This window comes from Notamacropus eugenii, chromosome 4 (genome assembly GCF_028372415.1).
Source record: "Notamacropus eugenii isolate mMacEug1 chromosome 4, mMacEug1.pri_v2, whole genome shotgun sequence".
In the NCBI taxonomy this organism is placed as follows: domain Eukaryota; kingdom Metazoa; phylum Chordata; class Mammalia; order Diprotodontia; family Macropodidae; genus Notamacropus; species Notamacropus eugenii.
The window spans coordinates 108,329,606-108,341,629 of record NC_092875.1 but is presented as its reverse complement, the minus strand read 5'-3'; the positions used below and the strand labels follow the sequence as shown (position 1 = coordinate 108,341,629).

General features: G+C 38.1%; 1 protein-coding gene across 1 annotated transcript in view; it reads right to left on the bottom strand.

Annotated features, from left to right (window-relative positions):
- KCNQ3 (potassium voltage-gated channel subfamily Q member 3) overlaps positions 1 to 12,024 on the bottom strand; it is a 122,997-nt gene that overhangs the window by 53,113 nt on the left and 57,860 nt on the right. The window contains exons 7-8 of the mRNA XM_072606559.1: positions 11,051 to 11,146; positions 7,724 to 7,818 (exon numbers count right to left, since the gene is read on the bottom strand). Of these exons, the coding sequence (XP_072462660.1) occupies positions 7,724 to 7,818; positions 11,051 to 11,146 (191 nt within the window). The remainder of the gene's footprint in view (positions 1 to 7,723; positions 7,819 to 11,050; positions 11,147 to 12,024) is intronic.

The following is a 12,024-nucleotide window of genomic DNA, read 5'->3' as shown; positions in this document are numbered from 1 at the left end:
GTTAGGCCAAAAATAAATTATACTGAGATTATGAATATATATGTAGTTTTAGAGGAGCCATGAAGGCTTCTCTATTTATAAGACAGCAGTTTAACCAGGAACTCACCTGAAGGGCTGCAGGATTAACATACTAAAAGGTGTTTAGTTTTTCTTCTTTCAAAGAGTTTCATGAAGGACACACTTTATGCTATTTTTAATAAATTTGTTTTGGAGAAAATGAAAGATTTAGGGAGTTCTCTAAAATCTTAGATCATTGATGGATGGATGACACCAATCTAAGCTGCCATGTGGTTTGCAAAGTGCTTGAGTTAAATGATTTTACTCGAGTGTCACAGATCCCCTGGGAATTTGTCAGGGCAAATATTTTATCCTCATCAAATCTTCTCCTTGCAGGATACCGGATTATAGCTTGCATGTGGTAGATACAGAAAAAATGGGTTCTCTTAGCATTGCATCAATCAGAAAACTCTCTTTCCTAGTATTTCTCTCCCTTGCCAGTTCAATGATCCCTCCTGCTTATAATAACAACACTACAACCCTGCCAGATCTTAAAGCAGTTTCTGAATCATCAAAGTGATTCAATTTTGCCCGAGACAGTTTTAACATCATGTGTATATTTTGTTGCTTTGTGTTCCTTTGCTATCTGCTTGCAGGGTGCATGCATAAGGTAGTAGATATAATCTTGAATAGAAGAGACTGCAGAAAGGGTCATCTAACTGAACCATTTCTACAACATCCCTGACAGATGACTGAGTCTCTGCTCGAATGGTTCTAGTAACAAACAACTTATCTCTTCATAAGCTGGCCATTCTATATATGATCTATTCTAATTGTTAGGAAAACATTTCCAAATATTTTGAGTGGAAATACTTTCCCCTATAACTTTTGGAATTTGGTACTAGTTTTCTCCTCTGGATTTGCACAAAACCAGCCTGTGGGTTCTTCTATGTGAGAGCCTTTAAAATTTCTTCAAAGAGCTATCGTCCCCACTGCTCCTCCTCACCTGAAACTCCCTTACCCCAAACCAGATTTTCTCTTTTCTAGACTAAACGAGGGTAGGGCCATAGGATTTAGAATTACAAAATACTTTAGGAATCACCTAATTACCTTCAAAGAGAAAGATAATTTCTCTATCAATTTTAGTTAGATCAGAGAAAATTCTCCATGAGACCCTTTTAACTCATGACTCCTGGCCTTTGCCCCTTAATGTCAGTACTTTTCTTTGTTCATAATTTCTTTCTTTTTCATGCATATGTTTTGATAACTAGGGATAAAGTGATGAAATGGTGATGGAATTATCAATGGATTATAAGGATCAGGATTTGGTGGAGGGGACTGCATTGGCCAGAGTGGCAGGTAATTAGAGCAGGATGCTCAGCCACACATAAGGCCAAAGCAATTAATTCAGTCCTCATTCAGGCTTGTTGACAGCTTTATAAACCCTCCAGTTGTAGTCAGAGACCCTAGATTTGAGCTGATCATGATAATGGTTCTGAGTAGGTTCAACTATAACCCTGTGCTTTTATTCATCAGATAAATTGATAATGAGACTATTTGTAAAGCACTTTGCAAACCCTAAAAGCATTAAGTGAATGCTATTATTATTACCACAAAAACAGTATTATCACACAGAACGAGGTGCAAAGCCAGGTTGTACTTCATTCTCCACCACTAGCAGGCTAGTGACTTTGGGCAAGTGACTTTCACTGTCAAGGCTTCAGGTCTCTCAGATGTGAGAGGTTGTCTGGATGATCCCTGAATCCCCTCTTAAACTTTACTAGCCTATATTCTATGATCCAAGATCTCTTCCAGTTCATAGGGTTATACATGCATATGGCATCAAAGTAGAAGGGACCTAAAGATCCCATCATCCCTTTATAGATGAGAAACCTGAGGCCCATGTAGGTTAAGTGACTTGACTAAGGTCATGAAGAAAAAGAAAGCCTTAGTAAGTTTTCTAGCTCCAAATTGAATTCTATTTTCATGATGCTGTGCTCTTTCCAGTAATAACAACTAATATTTATGTAACATATTGTTTGGGCTAGGTCCTTGGCTTTTATTTCATAGGAATGAAGAATTCTCAGAGAGGAAATTCCTACTATAAATCCAGATTGACAACTATCCTGAAGCATATAGTCTTAGAGAATATCCAGGGGCACTGAGAAATTAAGAGACTTGTCCAGGTGTACTGGTCAGTATACAGAAGAGGCATGATTGAACCTGAACCTTCTTGACTCTAAAGTCAGCTTTCTACTACTCTATGCATTCTCTAGGAGAGTACTTAATGATTATAAAATATGTTACATGTATCATTGCATTTAACCTTCACAAATACAAGTATTACTATACTTACTTTATAGTTAGGCAAACTGAGGAAGTGGTTCTCTCCAGTTCTAAATATATGACTTTGTGATCTATGGTCCCATGACTTGCTCTAAGTGACACAGCTAGGAACTAGTGAAATTGGGACCCTGGTTTTCTTATAAAATACAGGAAAACTGTATTTTATTCTAGAGGACCTTTGCTCTAAGCATATAGCACGGTGGGAGAGAAGAAGAAGCAACTATCACTCAGTTGAGAATTAGCTCTCAGGATGTATAATGGGTCTGGGGGCTGTGGGGCAAATTTTTGCATCCTCTGCTTGGTTACAGCACTCAGTCTGTCCTTAACTATTATTTTCTCTGTATTCTAATTCAAGATAATAGCCTGGGCCATGTCTTTGCCCTTTGTCAAACAGTAAACATTACTGACGTACACTCAAAGGGCTATAAAATTGTGCATACCTTTTAACCTAGTAATACTATGACTAGGTGTGTAACCCAAAGAGATCAAAGAAAAGAGAAAAAGACCTATTTGTGCAAAAATATTCATAGCAGTTCTTTTCATGTTGGCAAAGAATTGGAAATGGAAGGGAATGGAACAATTTGTAGCATATGTGATGGAGTACTATAGTGCTATAAGAAATGCTGAGCAGGATGATTTCAGAAAAACTTGGGAAGTCTTATATGAACTGATGAAAAGTGAAGGGAGCAGAACCAGGAGGACATTGTACACACCATAGCAATATTACAGTGATGATTGAATGGGAAAGGCTTAGCTATTCTAACTAAGATAATGATCCAAGATAATACCAAAGGACTCACTATGAAAAATGTTCACCTCCAGAGAGAAAAGTGATGAACTCTGCATGCAGACTGAAGCATACTTTCTTTACTTCCTTTATTTTCCTTATTTTTTTGTATGTGTATGTTTTCTTTTGCAACATGCTAATGTGAAAGTATTTTTGCATGACTTCATATGTATAGTTGATATTACTTTGTATTCTCAAGGGGTGGGAGGGAGAGAGGAAAATCAGAACTCAAAATTTTAAAAAAATAAATGCTAAAAATGTTTTAAAATGTAATTGAGAAATGCTTAAGAAAACAATAGAAATATATTAAAAAAACATTTATTAAGCACCTACCACGCACCATACATTGTACTAAATGTTCTTTGGGGTTACTAGATTAGCCAGAGTACAGGGAACAGTTTCAGTCCAGCAAGAAGTAAATCATACATCCCTGCAAAGGGCACATCTCTGCTCCCCTCCTCCCCCATTCCCACCCTAGAATTCTGTGTTCTAGGTTCCTATTCTGTCTTAAGGTATGCCCCAGCTATAGCATTCTATTACTTATCTCTTCCTGAGATTTATTCTCTCTATAAATTCTATATTGGATGTTCTAAAATTCTCAGTACTAAGGTCTCTTCTAGTTTGGACTTTCTATATTCTATACTCTGTGATCTCTCCCAGCACTAACATCTATATTTGGAGGTCTTTTCTAGCTCTAATGCTCTATATTCTATGTTCTGACATTCTGTGTTCTAAGATCTCCTCCAACTCTATATATTCTATGCCTTAACAGTATATGTAAGATGCCTCCTCATCCTGTATTCTATGCTCTGATATTTTGTGCTCTAAGATCCATTCAAATTTGGAATATATCAACCCCTATTCCTATTCACCTCTAATCTTCTAAAACCCTAAGTAACAAAAATGTTAGCAAAATACACAGTGTACCAAAGGCCCCATAGATATTTCTACTTTCGAGTTGGCAATTGACTCCATTTAGTTGGGAAAAGGGACCACTTCCAAGGAAAATGTTCAAGCTGGTGCCCTTCAGAGACTTCAGAAATATAAGGACACATCTGGATGTTATCTTCAACCCCTTCCTTGGAAATAATAATGGCATGCCAGAATTCAGCGACACCCTTTCCCCAATGGGTTTTTTTTGCCATAATGTAATTGCCAAGTGAAAAATACTGGGACTTTTTTCTTTTCTCTTTTAAAAAATGTACTCTACATTGACTTCAAAGATGTTCCTAGTCTCACAGTAGCCATCTCTAGTACCATGTATTACTCCTGAGCCTCTAACTATTAGGAAAAGAGTTTCAATTAAACACATACATACACATTCTCAAATAGCCGTGTGTGTGTGTGTATGTGTGTATAAAATACATATACATATACAGACACATTCATACACTTGGAGACATAAACACATAATGTGCTCTTTGTCAGGACTTGGGAGTGCATGGAATTTACCACATTCTTATTATCTGATTCTATTACTATTTTCTGGGCTATTCTAACTCTGAGATTTTGTAATTGTGAATGTAACATAAAAGCACAGGGAGGCAGAAAGGCACACACTTTCTGAGGCAAAAGTGAAGCCCGTTAACTTGACTCTCTGGTATTGAGACTGATGACAATAGCCCATAGACTAATAGGAATGAAAGGGTTACAAGGTCATATCTATACAACTCCCTTATTTTACAGGTGTTTCAATACATCTGACTCTGCTAGAAAGAAGATTTTTGATTTGAAATGATAAGAAGCATTGTAGTCTCTTGAGCAGGAAATTGGTGTAATGAAAGTGGCTTTGAAGACATGCTGTTTCTTCAAAAACCAACAACGTAAGATGGATTGGAAGCACTCAGATTTTAATAGAACTTATAACAAAATCAGCAAATGAGGATTTTGAGAGAAGCTGAGAGGTTGAAGAGTTTGTAAAAATCACCTACTTAAACCTCAACTTGAAGTATGTCATTGGTAAGAAATGATCACTAAGGATCTATTTGAATATCTTCTGTGACAGGAAACTAGGGGTGTTATAAAGCCTCAAAAAAGATAATGGATGTAAATTGCTTTGCAAACCTTAAAACTCCATATGAATGATTTTACTACTGCTGTTTCTCTACATCACCAGGCTTCCACTCTGGTGATGATTTAATTCCCAGAACCTTCTGCTGCACTCCTGTTGAGCTTAAGCAGTGGTTAAAGAGGAATACAAGGCCTGCACTAGTAAATGTTTAACAACCAGGTGCTGGGGTGGGGTGGAGGCTGGGTAGAAGTATGCACACATTCTAAATTTTAATTTGCATTACTTACACTTCCTTAGCCTTGACAATCAATAAAATAATAAATTAGACCTCGATTTGTAGTTATTGCTAAGTTCAAACTATGAATGCTCACACTGGAAATTTAAATGTCAGCTTTCACAAGCTGGTTAGAGCTGGCTCCATCACATCCCTGTGGGAAACTCATGACTTCACAAGATATTCTTGTACAGCTGTCGTTGATATCAGTTATCTCATTTATGACAGTGATTGAGATCAGATTTGACTATTAAAATTGTTATTTAATACCTATCAGTTAGGATCAACATACCAGTTCTTTGGGCTAACTGCAAGCAACTGCAATACAAATGGATGGCAGGTGTGAAGTTGCACACCAAAAGTGATACAAAAATATCGTCAAAGAATTGCAAGACCAGAAAAGAACATGTGTCACCCATGGAGTCAGGGGTGTGCTGGAATTAACTGGTGGGAGAGACAGTTGTTAAATTTTCAGTGTGAGTATCCACATTTTGGAAATTGTCAAATGCTACAAATCAGGGCTTGCTCAATTTACTTGTTCGATTGGAGGACCGAAAAATACTTTTGGGCTCTGCATTTGCTAGGGTTAGAGTTGATGTGATTATAATTTTCTGACCTCTAAAGTCCCTTTTAACTCTAAGATTCTGATTAATTAAATTAATTAAAAATTAAAAATTCAAGTACAAATTCAGGTCAATGCTTTCTGACAAAGGAAATAAATGTACTCTTCACCTATGTTCCATCCTGATCAAAGTGAGGAAGTGGATTTCCCTTCTCATATACAGATGATGGCTTTAGCTCAGCTCTTCTACTTCTGTGGGACTCAAATTATAACTAGTTTTATAATCTTTCCTTTTCTCTCTTCCTCCATATTTTTTCCTATTCCTAATTTTGTGAGAGAGTTGGAACACTGATTCATTGTTGGTGAAGCTGTGAGCTGATCCAGTCATTCTAGAGAGAAATTTGGAGCTATGCCCAAAGAGCTACATAAATGTGCATACCTTTTGACCCAGTAGTATTTCTAGGACTGTATCCCAAAGCAATTATAAAAATGGGAAAAGGTCCCACATGTACAAAAATATTTATAGCAGCTCTCTTTGTGATGGCCAAGAACTGGAAATTGAGGGAATGCCCATCAACTGGCGAATGGCTGAACAAGTTGTATAATACGAATGTAATGGAATACTATTGGGCTATAAGAAATGATGAAGAGGAGGACTTCAGAGAGGCCTGGAAGGACTTATATGAATTGATACTGAGTGAAATGAGCAGAATAAGGAAAACATCGTACACAGTAACAGCCACAGTGTGCGAGGACTGTTTCTGATAGACTTAGCCCTTCACAGAAATGCAAGGACCTAAAGCATTCCCAAAGTACTCTTGAGCCAAAATGCCATCCACATTCAGAGAAAGAACTATGGAATCAGAACACAGAATGAAGTAGGCTATTTTCTCTTGTTTTGTTTTTTCTCATGGTTTCTCCCATTCATTTAAACTCTTCTATGCAATATGACTAATGTGAAAATGTGTTTAATAAGAATGTATGTGTAGAACCAATATAAGATAGCATGCCATCCTGGGGAGGGAGAAGGGAGAGAGGGGGAGAAAATTTAAGACTTATGGAAGTGACTGGTGAAAACTGAAAATAAATTAATTTTTAGAAATGATGGGGAGCAAGGAGGGCAGGATCAAGTTTGATGGAGCTGAGATCAGGGGTGTTGAGATAAAGCCAGGGTGGAAAAGTCATAGTTAGGATGGGTTAGACATAGTTGGAGCAGGTGAGGTATCATCAAACCTAGTGAGACAATGGCCAAGAGTAGTGAGGCATCTTCAGAATAAGTGAAAAAGGCTGGATGGGAGGAACAGGATTATGGTTGAAAAACACAATTATGAAGGGTGAGGTAGAATCAGGACAGGGGAGATATGTCCAGAGCAGTCAAGTCAAGCTGTATATGCCTTCAGTATCCTCACCTGTATATATAGGTATAATAATAGCAACTACCTCAAAATACAATTATTTTTATGACAATATGAGATAGTATTTATAAAGCACTTTACAAAACTTAAAACACCATAAAATATTATTGTTGTTATGGAATGGCAATTGCCACTTTTCCCCACCTTGTGCTGGTGCCTCTCAGGTACATTTAAACTTTTTTCTAAACTTCTCAACCATTCAGAGATCAATACACACTTAATGAAATGCCAAAAGGAAGTTGATTGAACCACGAATCAAAACAAAATCCATAAGCATCAGAAAGATGTGTCACATACTGTAAATTCAAGGGAGGAAATAAATGGCACTTGCCTGAAATATGGAAAAGAAACGATGGATTCATAAAATCTCCAGGTAGCTACGAGATCAATCCTGTTGGGATTAGTCGCATAATACCTCCAGGCAGCCTGAGAAAGAGAATAGGGAGAAAGTGGAAGAGCTGCAATAGATTTCTGAAGGGAGGGTTAAAGGAGTTCTTATTTGTGAAGAGCTTAACCCAGAATCCGGGATGTAGCAGATGTGGGGGAGATGCTCATTCCCTTCTCTTGTCCCTTCCTACAACAAGTGATGATCTAGCTTTCATTCAAAGACATTTAATGAGAAGGAAGCTACTCCCTTCAGAGGCAGGTCATTCCACTTTTGGACCACTTGAACTTTTAGTTGGTTATTTAAACTAGAAGCAATCTCAGAGGTCTTGTATGTACATAGCTGTTTGCATGTTATCTCCCCCATCAGAATATGATGTCCTCAAGGAGGCCCGTGTTATTTGCCTTGCTTTGTATGTGCAGTGCTCAGTACATTACCTGCCATATTATAAATACTTAACAAATGCTTGTTGATCTGACATCTTACAATAACCTGAAACATAAACGTGCACAATTGAAACTTCTACCCATGATTCCTGGGTCTGCTCTCTAGTACAAAGCAGAACAAGGTTAATGCTTCTTCTCTGTGTTGTTGCTTTACTGTTGTTTCAGTCACATCTGATTCTTTGTGACTCCGTTTGGGGTTTTTTTTTGGGGGGGGGGGCAAAGATCCTGGAGTGGTTTGCCATTTCTTTCTCCAGCTCATTTTACAGATGAGAAACTGAGGTAAAAAGGGTTAAAGTTACTTGCCCAGGGTCACACAGCTAGTGAGTGTCTGAGGTCAGATTTGAACTCTGAAAAATGAGTCTTCCTGATTCCAAGATCAGTAATCTATCCACTGTGACACCTAGCAGCCCTTTAAATATTTGAATGTAGTTCTCATGTTTCCTCTAATCTTATCTTCTCTAGACTAAGCATCATCTGTAGATCTTTCCCCTAATCTTTATATGAAATGGCCTCTCAACATGGTGCAGCAGAAAGAATACCAGAGTTTCAGTCATAGAATCCAGCTTTAAACCCTATAACCTGCATAACCTTAGGCAAGTCACATTGGACATAATGAACTCTAAAGTTCATTCAAGTTCTAAAATTATAATACCATATTTTTTCCCTCACTGTGGGGAACTCTCATTGTGGAGACTTCTTTTACCATTGCAGAATGACAATTCATATAGGTCATAGGTAGTCTGAAACCAGGGGGTCAAGCTCAAATAGAAATAAGGGCCACTAAAGCACACATAAGGATCCCTATGGATCGCATATTGACATAAAAACCCACATATAATATTATCTGTGTTTTATTGTATTTTTATTTATTTTGCTTGTTTTCTTAAAATTACATTTTAATCTAGAGTTGGGTTGTGGGGGGGAGGGGGGAGACTTGCAACCTGCAGTGTTTGACATCTCTGCCTCGGAAGCAATAAACAGTGGAATGACTTTCCCATGGTCCCAGAGTTAGTATCATAGGATGTGAAGCAAGGTATTCCTAACTCCAACTCACAGTGCTCTATGCATAATATGTGCCTCAGCTTGCCAATTAACTAGTCATATAACCTCAGGCAAATCTTTTAGCCCCTAGGGCCTCAGTTTCCCCATTTGTACACGACAGGGTTAGACTAGATGACCTCTGAGATTGCTTCTAGTTTAAACATTTTATGCCCTTTAAATGTTCAATAACAAATGCTTCTTAATTAATTACTTAATAGATTGTGATTCTTAAACAAAGCTTAATGCAGCATAGTGATGGTCGGAGTCCTAAAATAAACTCAAAGAGAAGGGCAGAAGTGAAGTAATGCTTTAACTTGGTTACTGGAAGATTAAATATAATCAAATTCCACTTTCTGCTTTTTCCTGACTCAAATTGTGATAGAAATGCTTTCCAAGGATTTTACACCCTTCATCGCTCCGTAATGGCTTTCAAAGGAAGGAGCACCCCCTGCTGGAAATGTAAGAAACTCATTTCACATCACATTGGGCTTGTGGGAAAGCCACATTCTTTGTTCAAAGGCTATAGAAATGTTAAAAATGTTCATATATCTGCAATATTTCCCAACACTTCACAGGCTTGGCTGAATTTAATAGGGGAAGAGGGTGAGAATTCCACTCATGAGGAAGTGGTTTGTTATTATATTTGGAAAACCTTTCCTTAATACTAAAGTAGACTTCTCACATAAAATGAGACTAAGCCCAGGTCAAGGGAATGAAGCAGGGGGATGAGCTATGGTAGATGGACTCTATAACTGACCTAATTTATACTTTTCATTTCTGAATGTCAGAGAGTCAGTTGTGGACAGACTCTTCTAGCCTTAAACCTATTCTGTTTGCCATGTGGAGCATCTGTCTTCAGGGACTCCTCATTTACTTCCAGCTCACCCTCTGTTCTGCTCTAATGTCACTCTGGTTGCCTTGCCCTCATGCTGATATCCTTCTTCCCTTCCAGTTTCCACTTCCTCTCTTTCCTTTCCCTATCCCCACTTCTCAGATCTCTTCTCTTATTAGAATGTAAGCTCTTAGAAAGTAGGGACTGTCTTGTTTTCTTGTCTTTGTATTTTCAGCACATGGTACATAGTAAGCACCTCATAAATGTTCTATATCTATCTATCCATCCATCCATCCATCTATCTATTTCATGCATGCATGGATGTATATAGTCACTTTTGCAACAATTAAGGATAGAAGGTAATGAACTTGAAGGTAAGAAGGCAGCTGCTGCTGCCAAAAGTCCTAAAGAGGGCACCCACCTCTCTTCTACTCTGTTAGCTCAGAATTATAGAAAAGCAGAGTAAGGCCAGGTCCCAAAGTGGTACTGAAACTGTGTTCATAGAGCTGCTTCTGTTGAAAATAAGGAGAAGCAGAGAGTCCTATGAAAACTCTTTGTGGAAGAGCACTAGACCAGCTTCCCTGAATAGCTGTCCCCTCTAGAATCAGGCTGTGTTCTCTTATGTTGAATATTCTGGGAAATGCCTTGTATATTGGATTAAGCAGCAGCTGTGTTGAGGTCTTAGGTTCAGAGACTATCAAAGAACAAGGCAATTTAAAAATTCTGTGTCACATTGTTAGGAACTGAATCTTCGATGATGTGTTCTAAGTTCTTCTCTGTTATCTTGGATGTGCTTGTGACAGGTCATGGAACCCTCGGATTCAGCTACTAAAATCTGGCACATACGAATGCGCACGCGCGCGCACACACACACACAGAATATAACTGGATAGCATTAGATCATCCAAAATGTTAGCTCATATCTTTCCAATTAGAAAGCCAGGAAAAACAAACCTGTATGAGCTCAGCTGCTGGTTTCCTTCTTTTCTCAAAATGTTTCTGTCGATGTTGTTCTTGTACCTTGAGAGCCAGCCCTGATCCAAGAATTCCCTGATCAAAAGGAACATTGAGAAAACCAATCAGAACAGAGCCCTGGGCACTCCAGCCAATCATTCTGCTTGCTTTGTCTTTATATTCTCAGCTCTGAACATAGATTCTGGCACATGGTCGGAGCTTAATAAATGCATATAAATTAATTTGTGTTCCTAAAGCCATCATCATAATAATAATGAATAATAATAACTGTTATATTGTGCCTTGAGGTTTGAAAAGCACTTTACAAATATTATTTTCTCCTCACAGTAACCTTGGACTAGGAGGTAAGTAGTATTATTATTCCCATTTTATAGTTGAGGAAACTGAGAGTGACAGAGGTTAAATGACTTGCCCTAAGTCATATAGGTAGCAACTGTCTAAAACAGGATTTGACTTCTTAGCTTCTGGTACATTGCTCTATTAGCCATGAATGTCAATAGCAGTGCCCTGGACAATACAAAGTTAGGCTTTGCAGTCCTTGAAGTTCCGTATAAATGTGACCATTCATAGGATCAGAGCATCACAGACTTAATACTGAGAGTCAGTGGTCATCTAGCCAGTGCCTTTCATTTTACAAATGAGGAAACTAAGGTACACAGAGGGGTGAGACTTATTTGTCCAAATATTAAATGGTAGAGTAGGATTTGAATCCAGTTCTTCTGGCTCCAAATCCAGTGTTTCTTTTGTTATTTTCAATTTATCTCCCTAGGACATTCTAAAGAGGACATGTCCCTAGGTAAATAAGAAGACTCAGAAGAAGTCTTGTTCCTCACCTCTGAGTGCATTAGGAAGACTGATTTATTTGGCACATAAGCATTTTGGCATTTAATCATCTCTCCTATCCTACCTAGAGTGGAGGCGGAAACAGATTCTTGTCTATGCAATAGCTTTAG